The following is a 25921-nucleotide window of genomic DNA, read 5'->3' as shown; positions in this document are numbered from 1 at the left end:
AAATGTTTAATCAATTATTTTTCAATTAAAAAAGTTTAGCGTTGGAATTACCTCTGGGGAGAGACAGAGGTATGGCATCAGGGAGGTAACAGATATTTTCAATGACATTGATAATATTCTAGCGAAAAAGTTATAAAATTTATGAATAAATTGCACATATTACTGGAAATGCATGAAAAATTACATAAACTTTTTAAATAACAAAAGATCTAAAATATTTTTTCAGTTAGAAAAGTAAACTCTTAAACCATAGATGATGTTCCCTATTACAATGAAAGCAATTCTGTGTATCTTCCTGGTTTATGATGTTTTAGGATAGCTGAAAACTGACCAAAACTTTTATTTTTACATAAAATTGAAAAACAAAACTTTTTTTATACCACAACAAATCACTTTTAAGTCTATATGTATTTAAGTTGAATGCAAATTTTAGAGAACACAATACTCTTGCAAAATTCGACATTTCTTTGCTCATATTTTCAACATCAGGAAGACAAAATAAGAAGCTTTACCTATTATATGAAGAATAGTGAAAATGCACATGATAACTAGTGAGGAAAAGCATTAAAATATGCTTATTTCTTGAATTAGTATAGTATGGTTTTAAAAACCAAAGTAAACTATCTTTCCTGTAATCAAGAACTAAAATCTGTTTTTATTATCAACTACACCCCCTCTAACAAAATGTTCACTGATGGTAGATTTAACTAAACACCTTATCATGTGTCATCAAAATATCCTGAAATGAATATGCATAGACAGTAGCCTGAGGATTGGAAGGAATGTTAACATAAAATGCATAATGCAGCTGTAGAATGCTGCCATGCTTCTACAATAAAAACCATTACAATTTTAAAAGCCACACTTTCAGACACAGAAATGATTCCAAGTATTTCTCAAATTGCTTTCCCATGAATTGGGGTGACAATAAATTTTCAAAAGTAGCTTGTTTTTCCTCTTTTGAAAAGAATAAACCACTTTCTTCTAAGTTCCATTGAAATATAAACCAAGAAAATTAAGTTACAAGTTGAGGTTAGTTTTACTTTTACTTGTAATAGAACAAATACCTTTACCTTTTATTCATTCTCCAGAATTTCTCTACTAGACTTATTATAAACTAAGTGATAATTTATTCCCCGTTTTTGATGTTTTGATTGCTTTGTATAAATAAAAAGAAGCATCCCTAGAGAATCCATTGAATTGACTAAATCACTCATTCTTAGAATTTACCACCTTTTTTTTTGTTTTAGAACTAGTAACAAACCTGCTCAATGTGGGAAACATTCGTATTCTTCTTAGAATTCACTGTTTCCAGCAGAGTTTTTCCATAGCATTTCTCATCTCTGAATTTCTCAGGGTGTATATTAAAGGATTCAACATGGGAGTGATAACCGTATAAAACACAGTCATGGATTTATCAATGGGAAAGTTGGAAACGGGTCTGACATACATGAAAATACAAGGAACAAAAAAGAGGACAACAACTGTGAGGTGAGAGCTGCAGGTGGACAGGGCTTTGCGCCTCCCTTCCTGACTATAAGTTTGAAGGGAGTTTAGGATGACCCCATAGGAGATTAGTAGAAGGATAAAGACGACCACACAGATTGCTCCACCATTGGCAACCACAGTGAGGCCAATAACAGAGGTGTCAGTGCATGCAAGTTCCAATAATGGGTATATGTCACAGGCAAAGTGGTCAATGACATTGGGGCCACAGAAGGAAAGATTGTACACAGAGGCAAGTTGAGCCACAGAGTGCACAAAACCTCCAAACCAGGCCACCACCAACAGCAGGATGCACACCTGTCGACTCATGATGGTCAAGTAGTGCAGTGGCTTACAGATGGCCACATAGCGATCATAGGCCATCACTACCAGAAGGAATACCTCAGAACCCCCAAATAAGTGCCCTGTGAAGATCTGGCCCATGCAAGCTGGGAAGGAAATAGTCTTTTTAACACAGAGGAAGTCTATAATCAATTTAGGTGAAATGGCAGTGGAATAAACAGCATCCATGAGTGACAGACAAGCAAGGAAGAAGTACATTGGGGAGTCCAAGGAGGGACTGGCAATAACAGTCACCACGATGAGCAGGTTGCCCAACATCGTTACAATGTATATGAGTAAAAACAGGACAAATAATGCTTTTTGTACCTCAGGATTCTGAGTGAGACCCAGGAGGACAAATTCTGTGACATTGTTACTCTGTCCCATTTATTCCTCTGGAAGGCTTGTATCAGAGATGAGAGGTCAGAATAGAAAAACCTGTAATGAAATTGACAATAGAACTGTGAGTACATCCATTATATCACGGAGCACACCTTCATGGCTATTTCTTCCACACTGACTTACACACAAGCATTCTATTAAGCTACTCTTCCAAAGAGCCCAATACATCTTCCCTAGACAACTGTATCTCTCCTCATATAATTTTGTTGGGTACATGATTAAAGGCTTCTGTCTTCAAGTCTTAGATGATATTCTAAACAAAAGAGTAATCGAAGGCCCAACAGTAATTCTCATATTGAATAACTTCTTATTTGAAACGTTACTTCTCGGCACAGAATTCAGCAACGATGAACAGAGAAAAGCTTCCTGCTTTCAAAAAAACTTGGTCTCTGGTTGTGCTATAAACTCTAAATAAGTAAATTAGCAGAGATTCGATCCTTTAAGTTTCTAGTATTTGTGCTGAGTAACTAAAATATGATCTGTGTAGAAACAGAAATAACAGTTCTTCTGAAATTTTCACTCAATATTATGGCATTCCACTATTAAACATTCAGTTCTTCATGTTTCAAAGGATTCTTAGTCTTCATGAATCTCTCAATAAAGTTCAAGAGACTAGAATTTTTACTGTGTGAAATAACTGCAAAATTAGTTAGCACATTTTTCCTGTAGCAATTACTTAGTCTGATTTTCTGACTAAACACCCTTTTTATCAGCAATAATGCTTTAATTCAATTAGCATCATATTGTAATCCTTTGTTACTTGCCACAAAATAAGGAAGCATACAAAACAACAATTTTAAAAATTGCTTTAATTTCAATGCTATGGAATTGGGAAGAACTACTTTCCATTTAATATAATGATTATTTTATAAGAAATGGTGAGTGGAATGGTGGTTTTAAAACATGTCTACAAATTCTTTGACATTTCTCCCATGAAATTCCCTGACCTGAATATGAGCTCAGTATGACCTTAGTAACTGGTTTCTAGCAAATAAAACATGGTGTAGCTGCTCTGTGACTTACAACACAAGGTTAGAAAAAGTGATACAGCTTCCACATGACATTGTCTAGGGAAACTTGTCCTTAGAATTCAGCCACCAGATTGTATGGAAGACCAAGTCACATGTTAAGTCCTTTGTGTAGGTGTTCCAGCTAACGGCCCCAACTAAAGTCTCAGCCAAAAGCCAGCTTTAAATGCTGGACATATGAATGAACAAGCATTTGAAATATTCTAGTTTCCAGCTTCAAGTCACTCCAGCTGATGCCAAGTGGGAAAAAAATGAGCTGACCCCACTGAGCTAGCATAAACTGCAGATTTGTAAATGATGTAAATGCTTGTGGCTAAAGCTTTTTAAGAATTAAAAAGTTTTTAAATGTCTCCATTTTATCCTTGACTACACCATAATTCTTAACTTACATACATTATCCTGATTTTCAGCAAATAAATTTGAACTGAACTGAACTCATGACTATTGCCAAAGACTGCATTATCATCTAGTATTTTTTTCAAAACTCTTGGGGTAAGCTAGGTAACGAGGGAGGAGAAAATAAACACTGAAAAGAAAGGTAGAGGACAATGGGACATCCTTTTATTTCTAATTCTACTTAGCTTGTGAGAGTGCTCAAAAATAGAACTTCAATGCCCAGATTCCAAAAGGAAGCATAATCAAAGAAAAATTCCAAGCTCAATATAAAAAGGCATGGGTTTTCATCATTTTCTAAATGTAATTACAATTCTGTCTCAGTTTAATCATTGGAAAATAAAGGGATTGAAGGGGACAATCTCAGAATCCTTTCCTGTTGAACTATCTGTGAAACTACTAGCACAGAATTACCTTTCTCTATTCTGCTGACATTTTTTCTTCATTGTTCATACATTCATAATTAAGTAACAATTTCCAAGCTTACCATTGTCAATGAAAAATTCTAGCTGATGGTAAATGAAATTTGATTAATACAATGAGCGATAATGACTATAAGTATCTCATTCAGTGTGTAGCAATTTGAATTCCAAGACATCCTCAGAGAAAGAGAACAGCACAGTGGTGAATAACCTGGCCTTGGAGCCACACTGCCTCTATTGCAATCCCAGTTTCACCACTTACTATGTCACTTTAGGCAACTTAATGAACCTATCTGTGTCTTGATTTCATGATTTTTGAATGGGGATACCAATAGTACATACCTCTCAGGGTTGCTGTTTTATTACAACAAAGTAAAGTGCATAGAACACTGCCTGGCCCCTGGTAGAAGTTAAATATTTAAATGATAATGATAGCTATTATTAATGTTCTTTAATGCTTCACTACAAAGATTGTATCAGAACAAATCATCTGGATTTTGTCAACCTGAAAATAGTTATAAACATCATCCATGATAAAAATAAATAGTATACCTATAATATACAAACCCCTTTTGGGGCATAGGATAAAAATGTGTGTCTTAGGAATTATCTGTTTTATTATATAAGAGCAGTAATATTTACCTGTGATGAAATATATTTTGAAGAGAATCAAGCAGAATAATAGGAAAAAAGTTGAATCCATATCATAGAGGGAGCTAAATAGAAGAAAATGAGAGAAAAGAAGAATCAAATCAGTAAAAAGGAAAATTATAGTTAATAAAGAATTATCCACAAGTAAGAAGAATATTAATGTAATAATTCAGTGAAGGAGTATTCTTTACAAAATACTTTCCTGAAAGATTTCCTTTAGTGAGAAAGTACTGGAAGCCCAAACTTCTGAGAGTCTATGGGGTAGACTCTCAGGAGGCCTCTTGTGGATCCATAACAAATAAGTACAGAGCACATCCTAGTAAATAATTTTTAAAAAATTTTTTAAAAAGTAATTTCTCTAAGTCTAAAGATCTGATGGTTACAGACAAACTCAAACAACAGAGAAGAATGGGACAAGTACAAATATAAACCCAACTCCCTGATTATTCATTGCTGAGGAAAATTAGTAAACCTCAATTGCAGAGGAGATGATTTCATTCACTTCGATTTGGCAGCAGGGGAGGATAAGTGCAGCAGAGTTGGAGCTTTCTTTAGAAGCCAGCTGTGATGAACATTGTATACGACTCATTCACATTGCTACTTCCAGCTGAATCAAGAGTTCTGTCATAGTGGAAGCTATAAACTGTAAAGACATACCTGTTGAAGACATGAGGATAAAATAGTCAATATCTAACTCTCTATTCTTCACATCTTAATTTCTGCAAGGTTTTGTGTCCTTACTATCTTTAATTAAATAAAATCCCATAATAACAAAAATACCTTCTAGAGTAAGCAATGACAGTAAATGACAGTAGGCAATGTAACTGAACATGGATTTCTTCATGTATATATACTAGCATGTTTGCTGGGATAACATTAAGATTCCTACATAAAAGCCTGTATCAAGCTTCTAGAACATAATAGTCATTTGTTCCTTTATGCTGTAACATACTTGGCATGATAAATAATTTTAAATTCTCTAATTCAAATACATCTAAATGCAGTTACACATCTTTATTAATGTATCATGAAAAACATAATATCCATAAACTAAGAATATAAATCCATTGGTTTATCTGTTATACATGTAACATGCCACGTGTTCCTCCTGTCATTTGGAAAAATGGAAAATGAACACCTATCACAGTGTACAATAAAACCACATATATTTGTGTACTCTAATTTCTGTGTTGTGCTACCTTAGCTTTTCTGATTCAGATTCCTCCAGTGAAAACAAATGATGTTTAAAACAGCTATATTTCTTGTCAGTTGTTTCAAGAACTCACATCTTAGGTCTTTTCCTTAGCCTGGAAAATTAATGCTTCTTTTACCAAGGGTAACTGTAGATACCTCAGGTATCTATGTGTGATCATACAACACATGATAATGTCTGACCGATCAGTGGATCTAGAAATAGTTTCAAACAGCTACAGTTTCCATATTTCCACATGGGCTGCCCATTATCTCAGTCTTTCATAGTAGTATAGAAGTATCCAAAGGTAGTTGTAAGGTAAGTTGCAAGGTAGTCAAATATTCTCACCTGCTGAGAAAATTTCTTCAGAGAAAAACAAAGATGCTATGTTTGCACGACTATTAAAAATTGATCTAATTACTGAAAAATTGATCTAGCCAAGCCCATTAACTGGTGGCAAAAACAAACAGAAAATCTAAGAGCACTAAAATTAATTACTTGAACTTTTCTCTCCTCACTTGAATTTTTCTCTTCTCAGTCAATTATGGTAAAGCAACCTAAAGGTACTTAACTTTGATTAAGAATTTATGATAACCCTCATGTTCCTTGCTCTGTACCTAATGAAGCAAAAAACAAAACAAACAAACAAACCAAAAAACCAAAAAAAAAAAACAAAAAAAACCCTCTATACCCAACAAAGCAAATGCCGGAATCTAACTTCATGGAAAAGTCAATGACGGAGATTTCTCACAAGTAGAAGCAAAACTCTTCAGTCTTTTTCAGTCATTCAAATAGCATATCCCTAAGAACACTATTTCCTCATTAAAAGCATCTTTGTATTTCACTCCAATCTCAACCCAGGAATTGAGACCTTCCCCAATTTTTTGTAAGCAATGATGGATATAACAAGAAAACATCACACCGAAAGGACGAGATACCAGCTAATGACATACACCAGCCTGGGCAGAAATCTAAGTTTTCAGAAATCTCCTGGGCCATTCTATCTGGAACAAGATTCTTCCATTTATAGGTGCAGACACATCTATGACTTTTTACATCATACTATTTTAAATGAAGAGACGGTAAGGTCATTATTGATTAGTTTATTAGAATATTTGGAAGAAATTCAAATGAACTAATCTCTCCTGAACAATTTTCTGCCTTAGCACAATCCTTAGAGGACAAAGATTTGCATCTTGCCAAGAAAGAGTAGATAAATGCCAAGTAATGTGAAAAGCCTGTAACGTGAAAAGAAAAATTCTAAAGTAAATTGAATTATAATTTATGAGTTTCACATTATAATTATATTTACTTAAGGCACATAATATTTAAACTAGAATGAAGGGGGGAGCAGCCCTAGGTTTCCTTACCCAACCACACCCCTAACAAAGAAGGGCCTTACTCTGGATGTTAGAGAGTCTCTGCCCAAAAAGCCCTAAGGATCAGAGGAAGAGAGCCTTGGAACGTGGGATACGTTCTAATTCTTGGAGAGATAGGTAATCACAGTTCTTCAGTTTTGGTTTGAGTGGAGGCTTTTGATCAAGGCCTGATTCTGGGTCATATGTAACCATAACGATATTTTGTACATTAATTCAATCCCTTAATTTTAGTCCAATATCAGTTGAATAACATTTTCTACAAGAAAGAAATTGTTATTTTCTATCAAGGGAACAGTGTCTCAGGTTTTCCACTGTTATTTTCTTACATTGGTTTGCCGTCAGCTCCATTGATCATCATGATTTCATCAGCATATGTTTAGTTAATACTGAATCTTCTGGGTCACACAGGCCTTGGATAAAGAGTCACATAAACACCTATCTGAAACAGCTAAAGACCTTTATTGTGTAATGAACTCCACCAAAATTTGGCCCTTTTCTTTTCTTTTCCCTTTTTTTCCCCCTGGTGGCTGGCCAGTACACAAATCCAAACCCTGGATCCTGGAATAATAACACTGCACTTGAACCAACTGAGCTAACTGACCAGCCCAGCAGTTTTCAATTTATGTAATAAATAGATTAAACCCAGCAACCCCAAATGTAATGTATATTACCTTTAAGATTTAAGACTATGTTTAAGCACTGTGCCTATCTTATTGATAAGTTGTAAAAGATGCTCATACATCTTTAATTCAGAAGAATTATCTGATATGCTCAAGTCTACTGTGGATTGAATTATGAATCCAGTATGGAGAACTAATATATGCACAAGGCATAATTCTCTATGTCCCTTCCGGCTGAGCTTAGAGAACCACTAATGCTTTCTGTTTATCTGAATGAGGCAAAAGCATTTTCAAAATCATGTAATGCCTACACAACAGCCCAAAATCTGAATTCAGTTTCTCTCATATGAAAAATACATTGAAAATACTAACTGATGTTGATGTTACCTGGCAATATGTTATACTCCATGTTAATTCTCCATAACCCATACCTATTGCCAAACTAGAAAGTTAGAGATATAATATGTATTTATCTTCTATAAAAGCAAAAGTTGCTTGTTTTGCACCAATTTTCAGTATAAGAACAACAAAAGGACCTAGGAAAATATAAAATTCATGTGCTGAAAGCATTAAAAAACTGACAAAGAATGACCAACTGTGGGGTCAATATTTTGAAAGAAAGACTAAGAGCTAAACCCTGCATTTGCAGTCTCTTTTCCCCAAAGATATGGAATAATTTTAAAAGCCATAAATGAAAACTTGAAAAACTGGGTGGAATTTCATATACTTGCTTTACTCTGAGAGACAAAAAATGAAATTGAAGGTCTTTTGAAGAGAAGAGTCCTGTGTAAACATCTAGGCTTTTATTTGAGATCACAAAGGGTTTTACTCTTGGAGTAGGGGTAAATAGACAGTAGAGTGGTCCCCAATGAAACTCAAGCCCAGTTTGAATCACCTAATTTCTTGATTAGCCTACGGTTAGGTTATATAAATTTTTACTTCTTCAATCAAAGCTGCCAGCTAGAAACACAGGAAAACCTCTCTTAAAGAAGAAAACATCATAAAAAGTCTTGAATTGTTTGTGTAACTTTCTGTATACAAAAGCAGTTGGACAGGAGCCTTCACAGAAGATCTGTCTAGAGGCCATACCCACCACACAAAAGAAACTGGATGGATCCCTCACTGTTGGCCTGCCTAGTCTCCCTGTCCACCACCCAAGAAGCAGCTCAGCAGCTCCACCCTTGGCACTGAGGGAAGCACAACTTCACATCACACACCAAGAAGTGGCACATGGAAGGGCCACCAGCAGACCCACCCACACTCAGATAGCTGAGCTAAAGTGCACCCATGCCCCTGGCTCAGAGAAACAGCTCAGCTGTCATGCCCCTGGAAGACCCACCCCTGAGTCTTTGAGCCATCGCACACACACATATCCAAATAAGAAGCAGCTTGTCTGACATGCCCCTGGCAGAGCCATCCTATTCAGACAAGCACCACAGTGACTCTGCCACTGGCAAACCATTCCTGTAGACTCTGACACACCATATGCCCATACCTCCAGACTGAGAATATCCAGCAACCACATCACCAGTAATCCAGATCCTTATATGACTGAAATATATAGTGTATGTGCACAATCCAGCCTATAAAACAACCCAGTGATACCTCACCCAGCAAACTGTACCACTACAAACCTCCCAAGCATATATCACTGAGTCATACACAGACATAGCAAAAGTTGATTATACCTGAAGAAACTACACAGAGTTCACACTACTGGATCCATCCTGAACAAAGCCATTGCACTGAACTCAATTGACACCCTAGAATGCATTTAAAGGTGAAAGTCTTACCACATGCAAGACACTCTATGAAACTCAAGGAGGCAACTGTTACTCCAGATGCACAGATATCAACATAGAAAACTTAGAAATACAGAAAAATGAGCTTATATTACACCATCAAAAAAATACATAATAATAATACTCTAGAAACTGATACCAAAGAATTGGAAATTGCCAGCTTGCCAGAATAGGAATTCAAATTAATTATCTTAAGGAAACTCACTAAGATACAAGCGAATACAGACAAAGTGTTCAACAAAGTCAGAAAAACAATTCACAACTTGAAAGAGAAATCAACAAAAAATATCATTAAGAAAAATCAAACAGAAATCTTGGAATTGAAGAATTCATTGAACGAAATAAAACTACATATCACAGTGTCAACAACAGACTAAATCAAACAGAAGAAAGAATTTCTAATCTTAAAGATAGCAGTTTGAAATAATATAGAAAAACAAAATGAAAGTAAAAAGAATAAGAATAAGAAAAGCTTCCAAGATCTATGGGATACTGTTATGTGAATAAATACTCAAATTATGAGCATTCCAGAAGGAGAAGAAAACAAAAAAGATATTGAAAACTTACATAATGAAATAATAGCTGAAAACCTCCATAGTCTTGGCAAAAATACAAACGTCCAAATCAATTAAGCTCAAAGGCCCCAAAATAGACTCAACCCAAATAGGTCATCTCCAAGACACATTGTAGTAAACTATTCAAAGTTAAAGACAAAGAGAGAATTCTAAAAACAGCAGGAAAAAAACATCAAGTCATTTATAAAGGAATTCTCTTTACACTAATAGCATACATCTCAGCAGAAACCCTATAGGCCAGGAGAGAATGGGAAGATATATTTGATGGACTGAAAGAAACAATAAATTGCCAGCAAGAATACCATCCCCATCAAAGCTATGCTTCAGAAAGGAAAGACCAGCTTTGCAAGAAATACTTAGAGGACTCCTACATTTAGAAGAGAAAGAATAACAACAACCATCACAAAAACACTTTAAAATATAAAACTGACTATTCGAGCAGATACACAAATTAGAAAGAAAAAAGCACAAAACATTATCAATACAGAACCACCAAACTTAAAGGATATGTAATAAGAGAGGAAGAAAGGAACAAAGGGTAGAAAAAACAATCAGAAATCAACCAACAAAATGACAAAAAGACAACAAAAAGCCCTCACATATCAATATCAACCTTGAATGTAAACTGATTAAAGGCCCCAATTAAAAGATATAGACTGACTGAATAGATTTTTTTTTAAATTATCCATATGCTGTCTATAAGAAGCACACCTTACCTACAAAGACATGCATAGACTGAAAGTGAAGAGAAAGAAAAAGATATTCCATGAAAATGGAAAACAAAAGTGAGCAGGAGTAGCTACACCTGTATCAGATAAAACAGACTTTAAATCAAAATCTGTACTAGGATAAAGAAGGACACTATATAATGATAAAATGATCAATATAGCAAGAGGATATAATAGTTATAAATATATATGCACCCAATACTGGAGCACACAGATATATAAAGTACATCTTATTAGATCTAAAGGGAGAGAGAGACATTAACACAATAATAGTTGGGGACTTTAACACCTCACTCTCAGCATTGGACAGATCATCAAGACAGAAAATCAATGAGAAAACATCAGATTTAAATGGCATCATAGACCAGATGGACCTAACAGACATATACATAGTATTTCATCCAACATCTGTGGAATACAAATTCCTTTCAACAGCACATGAAGCATTCTCCACAGCTAACAATACATTAGACCACAAAATAAGTCTCAACAAGTTTTAAAAAATCAAAATCATATCAAGTGTTTTTTTCTTCTAACTAAAATGTAATAAAACTAGAAATCAATATTGAGGAACATGAGAAACTACACAAACACAGAGAAATTAAACAACATGCTTTTGAATGAGCAATCAGTCAAAGAAGAGATTAAGAAGGATATCAAAAAATTTATGGAAACTAATGAAGACAGAAGCACAATATAACAGAAAATATGGGATACAATCAAGGCAATATTAAGAAGAAAGTTTATAGCTATAAATGCCTACATCAAAAAAGCAGAAAGATTTCAAATTAACAGCCTAACAAGTCACCTCAAGGAACTAGAAAAGTAAGAACAAACTAACCTAAAATAAGGATAAGGAAATAAATAATAAAAATCAGATGAGAAATAAGTGAAATTAAGCCTAAAAACACAATACAAAAGAGCAGTCCAACAAAAAGTTGGTTCTTTGAAAAGATAAACAAAATTGACAAACCATCAGCCAGACTAACCATGAAAAAAAAGAGAATGGAGCCAAATAAATAAAATCAGAAATGTAAATGGAGACATTACAGCAGATAGCATCAAAATAGAAAGAATTATCAGAGACTATTATGAACAAGAGCAAGGAAGCAACAACAACAAAAACTACAGGCCAATATCCCTAATGAATACTGATGCAAAAATTCTCAGTAAAATGCTAGCAAACCAAATCCGACAGCACATGAAAAATATTATACACCATGATTGAGTGGTATTTATCCCAGGGATGCAATGATAGTTCAACATATGCAAGTCAATAAATGTAACACATCACATCAATAGAATAAAAGAAACAAACTATATGATCATCTCAATAGATCTCACAAAAGCATTTGATAAATTTCAACATCTCTTCATGATAAAGACTCTCAACAAATTAGGTATGAAAGTAAAGTATCTTAATACACTAAAGAGTATATATGACAAACCCACAACTAACACCATACTGAGAAATGGAACACGACAAAGATGTACCCCCACAAGCATGTGCCATGAAAAAAATGAATTAAAATAAAAAATTTCAAAAATCAAATAAATTAAAACTTCATTATTATGCTTAGTGACCAAATTAATTGAACAAACACTTTATAACATTGTAGTGGACTGACTTATGTACCCCCCAAACTCACTGAAGCTTGAATTGTGTCCCCCAAGTTTATGTATTAGAATCTTAGCCCACACCGTGCCTGTTAAGAGTGTGGGGAATCCTAAGATGGAGGCTTAAAGAGGTGATTGGATTGTAGGACCCTGCAGTAGTAAATGAATTAAAAATTGTGGTCAAGAGTGTGGTTCTGAGGGCTTTAAAAGAAGAGGAGAGTCTGTCTTTCTCTCTCTCTCTGCTCTCTCTGCTTCTACCATATTGCAATGTGAGACCCCTGGTCACTATAACCACCACCAGATGGACTTAGGACTTTCCAGCCTCAGGAACTGTAAGCAATAAATGTTGTTTCTCTTTATAAATCACCCAGATCCAGGTATTTTGTTATAGCAACAAAAAAGGACTAATACAAGCATTTTTAGTCAATGGTACACAAAGCTGGATAATCCAAGAAATTGGCATTGTTTTGCATGTCTTTTTGTTTGTTTGTTTTTGTACCATAATTAATTGTACATATCTGTGTGGTACAGAGTTGAATGTCAATATCTGTGTGCAATATGTGATACTCAAATGAGGGTAATTAATATATTCAACATTATGTTTAGTATATTATTAGAACATTCATCTGACTGCTTTAATATCATTCATGTCTAGGAAGGTAATGGCTTTTACTTTACATCTGACAGCAACATAAACACCCAAGTAGAAATCTCCCAGATAAGGTAAAATATAACTAATCACTTAATCAAAAATGAACAACAAAATACTTTGCTGAGCTGTTCAAGTTATTTGTCCCTAGGGCTACTTGTTCCAAATTAAATTCACTCTAGGAATCAAGCCACAGAGAACTGAGATCTTCTGCATGATCCTACCAGTGCATTCTATACTTTCAGATGATTCTCCTGGACAATCACTTTAAGATAACTAAGTAAAAAATTAGCAGTCTAACAGCAAAGAGCAAGTCACTTGTTAAGAACAAAGACATAAGTTTGCATAAATAAGAATAACTTGTTTTCAGTTAATCAGCATATATTTTAAATTCTCAAATCCAAGAAGACACAGAAGTGAAGAGAAAAGCTTAAGGTTTTGTGTATGTTGCAAAAATTTTTAATGTCTGGTGGACATTTATGTGACACATTTAATGAAAATGGTACAAGATCATTACTAATCTACTTACTAAAATTTCAGTCCAACTCAGATGGAGTAATACCCAAATATCAAATCCAACTCAGAAGTTTCATCCAGAAGAAAAGAATCATTCTTAAAAATTAACACAGAAGGCCAGTGTCCCCCACCCAATTATCCCCAACCTCCCTACCCCTCCACCTCCCCCCCACTTCACTTTGTAGCCCTAGGTATGCTCTCTCCCTCTGGAAGTCCAACACACCACTGTGGTCTTTCTTTCCTTCCTTCTTTCTGTCTTAGCTCCCACTTATGAGTGAGTACATATGGTATTTATCCCTCTGTGCTTTGCTTATTTCACTCAACCTAAGTTTCTCCAGACTTATCCATGTTGCTGCAAATGGGAGAATTTCCTCCTTTTTTATGGCAGAATAATATTCCATGGTGTATATATATCACAGTTTCCTTATCCAATCATCCATCAATGGACATTTAGGTTGGTTCCATGTCTTGGCTACTGTAAACAGAGCTGCAATGACATGGAAGTGCAGGTATCCCTTTGATATGATGATTTCCATTCCTCTGGGTATATACCCAGAAGTGGGACTGCTGGCTTCACATCTTGGGCACAAAGGGTGACAATCATCTTTGTATCTCATGACTCTTCATAACCAATGTAAATAAATAAATAAATGAAGGAATTATGCCATCCTTACCTACTAAGGCTAGGTTCCTGAAGGTTTCTACCAGCATCACATTTCTGTAGAGTTTCCTCTGAGCAGGACTCAGCAAGGCCCACTCCTCCAGGGTGAAGTCCACAACCACATCCTCAAAGACCACTGAGTCCTGAAACAAAACACATACGTGGGCAGGAGGATGGGTGAAACATCACTGGGAACTGGACTCAACTCATGCAAAGTTCACACAGATCCTATGGCCTCCCTGCATTTATTTATGACTCGGTTATCAGACCTCTGCCTCTCTGTCCATACTCTCCTCCTGTCTCATAGGGCTTGTTTGTGGGGTTTTTTTGAAACATAAAAGTTGCATATAAAAAAAGAAACAAAGAAACAAGTAACTAAGACCAAAAATTTAAAAGAGATTATTATAAAGTAGTAAAAGAAAAAGTAACAATAAAATCCAGAAATATTTGACACTGTATATTCAAATGTCTTTTATACAGCGATGGCAGCTCCTTAAATCTAAATCTCTCTGTACAACCTCTAAAAAACCATGCCACACATCAAGTACATAATATCACACATAACTAATACACTCAACACAACTAAGACATTGAGAAAATACTATATACTTCATATTTCCTCTAAGTAGACAAATAAACATCAAGTTCCAGCAGAGATATCTCTGCAGCGTATGGCTCAAACCTGAGAAGGGAGTGAAGGAGCCTGAAGAGACCACAGAGAAGAAGACAGAGCATCAGAAAGCCCAAGGAGATGGAGCAGAGTCCGAATCACCCTCAAAAGAGTATGTCACTCTAATTCAATAATCTTCAAAGGAAAAGGTTCGAGATCTGGTTAATCAGAGCACTGAATACAAAGAAATAATGAGAGTATGTAGAAACTAAGATGGCGTTCTCAAAAGGCATCACTTCTGGGGGAGATGAGGATTAGTAGACGTGGAAGGTACTCTTGGATGATTTGGTGGTAAAGAAATAGAAGGAAGTAAGAAGAGGAAATTTAGGGTCTTGAGGAAACAAAGAAGAATGACAAAATCTAAATATATTCTAATCGTTCATTCCCTGTTGAAAATATTAGTACTGTACTAAAAAAAAAAAAACAGTTAAAGAGAACACTTATAAACTGGAAATCCTGTAAGACACCCAAGACTCAAGTCCTCTTCTATCCATATAGAGGAATTACCTTGGGACTTCAAAAAGAACGAAGACAAAAAGCAGTGTAACTCCATACAAAGCTGTGGTAAGAAGAAATTAGAAAATGAGAACCACAACAATTCAACTCATGTTCTCCTCCAAAACAACCAAGAAGCAAAGAAAACTTCTACCAAATTTGGGGGTTGGGTTTTCAAAGAAATAGTTTCTGATAAAGATTAATATGCAGGTGATTTATTGGCATGTGCCCTAGGGAATAACACCTGTAAAAAAAAAATGATGAAAATTGGATTGGACAGAGAGAGAAACTGACACAAACGCAGTTTCATCAAAGGCCAATACCATATGGAATTCTGATATAGGGATGGCATCAAAGATGTCCACGTCAAGGTAAATAGGTTGGCACATTGTACCCTTAATTCATCCAGTAATTGGGAAAAGGCAAAGATGAGCTATGATGTAGCATGCCTGCCAAATGCATATAAATTTAATCACATAGTATGGAAATTATCAGATTCTGATTGAGAGATATTCTACAAAGCAAATGGGAGATACTCCTCAAAATGGTAATATAATAAAAAAAAAAGCCAGAAAAGTACTGAAGAACTGTCGCAGATTAAAATAAACAAAAAAGAGATAGCAACTAGATTCAACAGATGATCCTGGATTTGACACTGGACCCCCCCCAAAAATCCTACAGAGAACACTATTTTAAGAGTTGGTGTTATTTGGTTATGGACATATGCTGAGTAGTAATGCTTTATATATGTTACTTAATTTAATAATTCTCTGTGACTATGCAGAAAAAAAGTCTTTTTTCATATATGATATACATGTAGATATAGCTAGGAGTAAAGGGACGTCTCTGATGCCTAAAATATCCAAAATGATCCTGCATAAGAACTAGTTTCTTTACTACTACAAATCACAGAAATCAAGACAGTGTGATACAGACCTGAGGTTAGAAAAATGGGTCATTGGAACAGAATTGATTCTGGAAACACATCCGTACATTTATTGTCAATTCATTTTTTATAAGGGTGCCAAGACAAGTAAAAGGGAGAAACAACAGCCTTTTCAAGAAGTGGTGATTGAACAACTGGATATCCACATGTGAAGGAATGAAGCTGGACCCTTACCTCACACTATATACAGAATTAACTTCAAATGGATCAAAAACCTAAATATAAGAGATAAAAACATCAAATGTCTGGATAAAATAGAGTAAATCCTGGTGACTTTGGATTAGGCAATGGTTTCTCAGATATGACACCAAAAGTACAAACAATAAAAGAATAAGTATATAAATAGAACTAAAATTTTCCCCCAAATTAAAAACTGCTGTATTTCAAAGGATTCCATTAAGAAAATGAATACAATCCACAGAATGAGAGAAAATATTTGCTATATATATATATATATATATATATGATAAGGGAGGTCTTACAATTCAAAGATTTACGGGAAAAAAATAGCCCAAATAAAAGGTGATCAAAGGGTTTAAATAGACATTTCCCCATGAAATATATACAAATGACCAACAAGCACATGAAAAGATGCCTAACATCATTATACTTCAGGGAATTTCAAACCAAAAAGTCATAATGAATATCACTTGAGACCCCCTAGGATGTTTAAAATAAAACAGACAGACACTAACAAGTATTTCTGAGGATGTGGAGAAATTGAAATACTCACTGAAGGCAAAATTGTACAATGGTGTAGTCACTTTGAAAAGCAGTTTGGCAGTTTCTCAAAAACTTAAACATAGACACAAAATTTTAGTTGGGAGGCATAAGTTCAAGAGGTTTATTGTGCAACATGTTGACCATAGTTAATAACAACATATTGCATACTTTAAAATGCTGAGAGAGTAGATTTTGTTTTCTCACCACTGAAAAAAGTTACAAGTATGTGAGATAAATGCATATTTAATTAGATTTAGTTAGCCATTTTACAGTATATATATACATACACAAACATCGTGTTGTTAACCATAAATATATTTGTGAAATTAAGAAGTAAACAGAAAGTTAATGTATTATCCAGAAATTCCACTCCCAGGTATATATCCAAGAGAATAGAAAATATATGTTCACACACAAAAAAAACTATAAACAAAAATTTTATTACAACATTATTCACAATTGCCAAAACATGAAAACAACCCAAATGCCCATCAACTGATGAATGGGTAAGTAAAATGTGGCTATCCATACAATAGAATGTTATTCAGCCATAAAAAGGAATGGTGTGTTGATTCATGAAAAAACGTTGATGAACCTTGAAAACACTATGCTAACTGGAAAAAAAAGAAAAAGAACCAGACATAAAGAACATATGTTGTATGATTCTATTTACATGACATATCTAGAATAGGTAAATCCATGTAGAGAAAAAATAGATTAGTGGTTGCCAAGGTCTAGTGAGAGGGGAAAACATAAAGGAACTGCTAATTGCTACCAAGTTTCTTTCTCAGATGAAGAAATGTTCTAGAATTAGACAGTAGGGAAAGCTGCAGAATTTTGCAAACATACTAAAAACCACTGCATTACATACTTTAAAATGTTTAATTTTATGGTGTGCAAATTATATCCTGTAGGGAAAATAGAAACAGTTTAGTCAGGCTTCCTTGCCTCTTATCAGACAGGACATGATTCATCACATTTTAGCACATACGCTGTGAACTTGTTATATAAGAGTACTGCGACAGCACGTGTGCTCTTATGTAATCCTTTGCTTGTTGTCACTGTCATGTACTTGTGATATAAAAAGAAACAACTGCTTGAACTGTGGGGGTCAGCAGAGCAGGGAAAGCCTGCAGAGCTCATGTCTGAGAGATAAAAGATGTCTGTTGTGCCTAAGGCTGCCAGAATCTTCTTTTAACTACATAAATCGTGACCAGCACAAGAAGAGGCAAAGGGATCTGTAATTCCAGCCTGACATATTTCAAATAAGACTTTTGCTTTTATATAGTTTTATTCTCTTCTTTCCTCCTTTGTGCTGTTGTCATACAAATTACACCTTTATGCATTATAAGAGGATTAAAAGAGATTTCTACATGCTGTTTATGCACTTGCCTTTTAAATCAGAGAAGAGTAGAAAAGGGTTAAAAATTAAAAAATAGATTAGACTGTCCTTTATGCTTGCCTGTGTAGTTACCCTACCAGTGCCCTTTATTTCTTCATATGGATTCATGATACTATCTAGTGCCCTTTTATTTCAATGCAGATGACTTCCTTTAGCATCTCTTATAGAGCAAGTTTACTAGCAATCATTTCTCCCAATTTTTGTTTATCTGAGCATATTTTGTTTCCTTCATGTGTGAAGAATGATTTTGCATGACATATAATTTTTAATGACAGTATTTTTTTTCTTTCAGTACTTTGAATAAGATACTTCATTGCTTTCTGACATTCATGGTTTCTGATGAGATATTAAGTGTTAATTTTATTAATACTTCTTTATAGGGAATGAGTTGCTTCTTTTTTTCTGCATTCAAGATTCTCTCTGTGTCTTTGGCCTTCACAGTTTGATTATGATGTATCTAGATGTGTGTCTCTTTTGTTTTGTCCTACTTGGAGTTTGCTTCACTGCTTGCATGTGTAGATCAATGTTTTTCATCAAATTTTGACAGTTTAGTAATTATGCTATTTAAATATTCTTTTCTTCCAGGACCTCTGTCTCCTCTTATTTTTGGACTCTCATTATGTGCACGTTGGTATGTTTGGGGTTGTCTCACAGGTCCCTGTGACTCTTAATTTTTCTGCATTCTTTTTTCTTTCTGTCCTTCAGACTGAATGAACTCAGTGACCTATTTTCAAATTCATGGATTCTTTCTTATAGTTACTGAAACCTGCTGTTCAGCCCTTCAGTGAATTTGTTACTTCAGATATTATACTTTCAACTCTACATTTTCTTTTTGCTCTCATTTTATAATTTGTATCCTTTTATTAGTATAAATCATGTAATTGTTGAGCCATTTTTCTATAGTTCTTTCCTTTAGCTCTTCCACATGGTTGACTTTAGTTCTTTGAATGTTTAAAATAACTAATTTAAAGTCTTTTTCTAATAAGTTCAATGTCTGGAGCAGTTTGTATTGACTTACTTTTTTTTCCAGAATGGGCCATACTGTCTTGCTTTGTGACAATTCTCTTATCTTTCGGATGAAAAAGAGAAATTAAATAACATAATGTGGCAACCCTAGAAATCATATTTAACTCACCACCACCCAAGTTTGTTTAAGTCCCTGTTTGTTATTGTTGCTACTTGTTCTTTTACTGACTCTCCTGAACTAACTTTGTAAAGTCTTCATCCTTGCTCACCTTTTGTGCGCTCCTGAAGTCTTTGCTCAGTTAGCTTAGTCTTCAGCAAATTTGGGGGAAGGGATTTCCTCAATTGCCTTAAACCAGTAAGTTTTCCGGCCTTTTCAAGGGTTTGTGTAGTGTGTTGAGCATGCCTTCAATGTGCCAGCATGCAGTTTGCAACTGTAAAGCTAGGGCTAGGTCTCCCAGATCCCTCGAGTTCATTGTCCAGACTGGATCACAAACCCTCCACATGCAGTTCTACAAGCTAGGTAATAGGAAAAGGTCCTGGGAACTGTGGGTGAAGAATTAATAGGCTTTATTCAGAGCTAGGAGCAACCGCCCTAGTAGCTTCCTGGAGAGTCTTAAGAAGCTTCGTGTGTCAGAGCCGTTAGTCCTTATACTCAAGTTCACAATTAAAAACACCTTCAGGGAACCAGAATCCAACCTCAGGATGCAAGGAGCGGCATTGGAATTGCCCCACTGTCACTGTGTGTTTTCCACACAGTAGATGGACTGGGTGGAGCTGCACATGTGCAATCACATTAGACAACAACAAGGAACACCTGTGCACATGTGCATATTTACCTCACTGTACTAGGCAAGATTCTGAACCTCTGAGGGGCCCTGACCATTTTTCCTATATTTTCTCAACAACATCTCTGCCTTGGCCTTCATTTTCTCATTGTGCAGAGCTTCAAAATTAGAAGTGAAAAATTAGAGCCTTTTAGGTAATTCCCAGGTATTCACCTAGGCCTAGGAATGTACATGGACTTCCAGATTCCCAAAGACACGTTGGAGCTTTTCAAATCCTCTTATGGATGTTTCATTCCACAGTCTTTCCTTTTAAGATTTGTGTTTGGTGTCATGATTGTTTCATTTGTTATCATTACCTCAGGCAGCTGTGATATCAAACAATTGCCTCTATTTTCTTTTTGACAAATGCCTCAGGGAAAAGTCACATTAAAGAAAGCAAGCCCTGAAGGTAGAGTTTATGGGCTGAAAGACACGTCAAGTAATGATCATTCTGTGGGATGGAGCTTTTATGGAAGCTCCAACCCTGTTCTGCACTCTCCAGGGGATGTTAGACTCTGGTATTTATGGCTCCTGTATTTGCAAGGCTACTGTGGCCCAGGTGTGGGGATTATAAAATTTGGCAAGTTAAAATGTCACACAACTCACTGTTGTGAATAATACTCAGCTGTTTTTTCATGAATAAATCATCCCTGGATTGTTGAAAGCCTTTGGTTAATTTACAGACATCTGAAAAAGTTGGTTTTGACAATGTCTGCCAGTATTCTTGTTGTTTCTATGAAAGAATGGATCTTCAGAGGCCCCTGCTCTGTAATTCTGGAAGTGCTTCTCTTGACCATTCAGATTTTGGAAGCAACTTATAACATCTTTGGATATGTGCTACAGTTTATTGGGATACCTGTAAAGGGGCCAATTTTGAGTGAAGTGAGAGTAAGAGAAGACTTTCCAAAAGGTCCTGGTTGTACTATAACCTATCCTAACAAATAGGGCTTATGACCAAACATATCCAGTTGTGCCAAGACTTCTTTACCGCAGAAAATTATATAATATGGGCAACTGACAAGCCCCAGTAGAAGACTCGCAGTGCAGATCCCTAAAACTTATAATGACTCCATACTTTTAAAAAGTATTCTCCCTTTGAAAAAGCAATTGAAAACTTGCTAAGAGGACTTGATGGACACGAAATTCAACCACTGGATTCCAAGAGACTATGAGAACCAAAATGTCCATTGTAAACTAGATATTATTTTATCCAGCAAATTACAAAAATGCATATATAGAACTGCATTCAATGTTTTAAATGGAGATGGTTTACACAGGTACAAAAGGCAAAAGTAATTGGAGGATGGGATTCAAATTCCCATATTAACTGCTCCTTTTGCTTCAACCCCTTTCTCTCTTATATATGCTTAAGACCTCATGAGGAGTCATTTAAGAGAGTTGACAGATTTCTGTAAAGGTAAAAACACAACTTCTGAGGATGAGTTTACATGGTATGCTGACTTCAGGCAGAACATTACTGGATGACAGTCCCATGATGTAGTCTTAAAAGAGAGCAGTGAAGAAAATAGCCCCAGTGGATATTATTTCAGGAGTTACAGCTGGATGTGAGTTTTTCAAAAAGAGATGATGTAAGGTATAGCTCTATCTCATTTATGGCTTGGCCAGATGGTCAGGCACTTGAAAAAAGAACATTTAAAGTTTCATGACAAGAAAGTATGGAAGATAAGTCAGTGGATGCACTTCTCACAGTTTGCACTATCCATGAAGATATTGATGTTCCACATAAATGCCCACCATACATTAATGAAAAGACTTTTGACAGTCATGATGACAAGATGACCCATCTCTGTATGCCAGTCAAGTTTCATCCAAGTCCTCAGTGCTTATTAAGTGGATCCATGTACAAATTGACTCTATTGACAGCTGAATACTGGGCTCGGTAACATGGATTTGTCCTTACCAAGGCTGCTCTGGAAACCTGTGCAGCACAATTCTAAGCTTAATATCAGTAAAGGCATTTGCAGACATCCCAGTGAAGCACTAGTCACCAGGGGACCAGGCAGATATCTGTTGTGAGACTTATTATATTAAACCCAGTCAAACACAAAAAAAGCAATGATTTATTTTCAAAGGAACAAACATATCCTCTTTATAGCATTACTATGCTCATAAAACCTCTTTTGTTCGTTGCTGTGAAAACCCACCCAACATTTCCTATATCCAAGAAATGAATGTTGCAGTAAAGCAATGGGCTCATGATCAAAAGCTTTACTGATCTGACAATTTTTCTCATTAAACAGAACCTTCTGATGTGATAAAATGATGGCTGCTAAAGGGTCACAGTGCTGTCCAGGAGACAAGAGACAACACAGAACAACTCTGGTTTGCCATCCTACATGATATAGTATAGTCTTAAGCCATGAACTACGCTTAAACCAAGACCATCTGTCCTGTAGTCAGAGATGACAAGTCTGTGAACCAAACACAGGAGTCAGAGTGGAGTCACGTCACTATTACACGGCACACACAAAATAACCCACTTGAAGTATTTTTATTCATATCTTTGGAGGTTTGAGCTTGGTGTGTTTGCAATCCCTACTGCCCAGAAAAGAAGTATTAATACCAATGAACTCAGTCAATGTTCCTTTACATTTTAAATAGGTTTGGCTCGCTATGCTGATGAAACAGGAAGAAAGAAGAGATCATTGTGCTTAGCTGAGTACTTGATCCTCATGAATAGAGGGGAATGGGCTGCATGCATACAAAGGAAAGCACGGAAAACTATGTCTGAACCCTCCTAAATAAAACAGGACTATTATAGATATAGATTCTACGGTAATGAAAGTTTAGATAGCCCAACTGGGTAAAATACTTTGACCAGCTGAGGAACTGGCAGAAAGTAAAAAGAATACAAAACAGACAGTTGAAGAGGAAGTTGTGATTACCAGCTTAGGTCACATGACAAACTTTAAAAGCTTCGGCTGAAGCAGAAGTTTATATATATATAAGTATATATACATACACATGTATATGTATATTTGTATATAGGTATATATATGTATGTGTGTATATATATCTGTGTGTGTGTGTGTGTGTGTGTGTGTATAAAGTTTTTTTAGCCCTTTTCCTTTTTCCCCTCCGATACTTCAAATAAGAGCATTGGTGGTTTAAAATTCAATTTGGATATGAGGTGTGAGTATGTATAAGTTGAAATCAATTGATGATATGGAAGCTGAAGGGACTCTGTGTGTTCCTTGTTTGGGAAAAGAGTTTTACTTCATGGCCAAAAGCTAAAAGTGAATAATAGGAGCTAAAATGATAAATTGTTATATTTATACTACATTTGCTCCTATGGATTCAATGCTAAGTTAGGGTTTAGTCTATCCAGTTATTTTCACATGTTTCCTTTTTTTTTTTTTTTTGACCAGTAAGGGGATCACAACCCTCAGCACAGTGTTATCTGCACCACCCTCAGCCAGTGAGCGCACCGGCCATCCATATATAGAATCCGAACCCACAACCTTGGCGCTACCAGCACCACACTCTCCCAACAGCCACGGGGCCAGCCCTTCACATGTTTTCTTATGTCAGGTAACACAATGATATAATGAGGAGAAACATGAAATAAAATATTGGAAACAGAAATCCTCATTTAAGATGATATAATTTTTTATCTAGCAAATCCAAGAAAGTTAACTGATAATACATTATATTAAGAAAGAGAGTTCAGTGAACTGCCTGAATTTTAGATTAAATTTCTTGAATACTAGCCATAATTATTTAGCAAATATAATATGGAGAGAATAACTTTCATTAATAGAACCCAAATTACAAATATAAATGCAAACAAAAAACGTGAAAGACTAATATAATGAAAACAATAAAAGAATTACCAAAAACAATAAAAGAATTACTGAACAATCCTAAAGACTTAAATACATAGATAGATTATGTTTCCAGATTGAATAATTCAATGTGATCAAGTTGTTGATCCTTTTCCAAATTACTTACAATTTAAACACATTGCCATCAAAATTCCAGTAAGTTTCTGAAACCTTCTAAAATTTTTCTAATACTAATGTTATACAATGTTGTTTTAATAAGAGTACTGAGTGGTAGAACTCATATCAGATATCAAAGTCTACTTACATGAATTAAAACAATAGGGTATTTTTAATCATTTAATCAAAGAAGACAGTTTAGAAATAGATACATAAATATTTTCACATTCAATGTAATAAACATGGCCTGTCAGATTAGGAAAGAAGGTTGGATATTTCGTAAATATCTTGAAAACATTCATTTTAGGGCAACAGGAAGCCATTTGAAAAGTAGATATAATTATTTATACATATATACACACAGAAACATACACAAACATACATTATCTCCTTCTCTAAAATTTCCCACATATGTACACGTATATTTTTATACTCCGAACTTTAAATATCAACAAATGTAAGTTAACTTTGAAGAAAATATTTATACATTGTTATATAATCTTGAAATAGAAAAGGCAGAAAACTCTAATGGAACGTGATTGACAAGCATCATTGAAATAAAAGGTATAATCTTTTGACACTGCAAAAACAACATTTAGGAGAAAGTCAAGTTTGGTATTATACTTTTCAAAATCTCTTTTAAGTCAATAAAAAGATTTGGGACATGCCATTGAAATCAGGTAAAATATATGGAAAACTCAATTCATAAAAGAAATACCAATGGCAAAATATATCACTATTAACAAAATGAATGCAAATTATTGATTTACAGTGAGATATAATTTTGCTTACATAATGCAAAGATTACAAATATTGAGAAAAATCTATGCTCAATAAGGCTATGGAAAATAGCAACAAAAATATCTGGGAGAAATTTACTGAAAGATATTTTAAAAAATTATGAAATTTTTCAAAAGTTTAAGAGCATTAGTGAAGACCTAAATGAATGCAAACATGTTATATCATAAGTAGGAAGATTCAATATGACAAAGGTGTCAACTTTTCCCAAATTTACCAGTAGCATAAATGCAATTCCAATAAAAATCAAAACAGGCATTTTTTAATATGACAAGCTGAGTTAATATGTATTTGGAGAAACAAAGGCCCACGGTAGCTGAATCACTTAAAAATAAATGAATAAATAAAAAATCATACAGAGAATAATTTCCTAAGTGAGATACAGAAGAGCTAACTGTCCATATTACAGATGGAGAAATTTGGCTACATTATGAAATTCTTATTCATAAAATTTATTATAAAGCTATCGTAATCAAAATAGCATGGTATTGACACAAAAACAGAAATGTAAACTAAGGCAACAGAATAAAAAGCCCCAAAGCAATCCAGTCACATAGTCAATGGGTTCTCGACAATGGTGCCAAAGGTGCACACAGCAGGGGAGAAAGTGCATCTTCAATAAATGGTGCTGTGACGAGAGGATGTCCACAAGCAGAAGAATGAAATTAAACCC

At 35.0% G+C, this 25921-nt stretch overlaps 1 protein-coding gene across 1 annotated transcript; it reads right to left on the bottom strand.

The window, feature by feature from the left end:
* Positions 1-1302: 1302 nt before the first annotated feature.
* Positions 1303-2214, bottom strand: LOC134375030 (olfactory receptor 4A5-like). The gene has a single exon (XM_063093156.1). It carries the CDS (start codon positions 2212-2214, stop codon positions 1303-1305), a length of 912 nt encoding a protein of 303 aa, XP_062949226.1.
* Positions 2215-25921: the final 23707 nt, after the last annotated feature.

This window comes from Cynocephalus volans, chromosome 4, assembly GCF_027409185.1.
Source record: "Cynocephalus volans isolate mCynVol1 chromosome 4, mCynVol1.pri, whole genome shotgun sequence".
In the NCBI taxonomy this organism is placed as follows: domain Eukaryota; kingdom Metazoa; phylum Chordata; class Mammalia; order Dermoptera; family Cynocephalidae; genus Cynocephalus; species Cynocephalus volans.
This window is presented reverse-complemented; position numbering and strand designations above follow the sequence as displayed.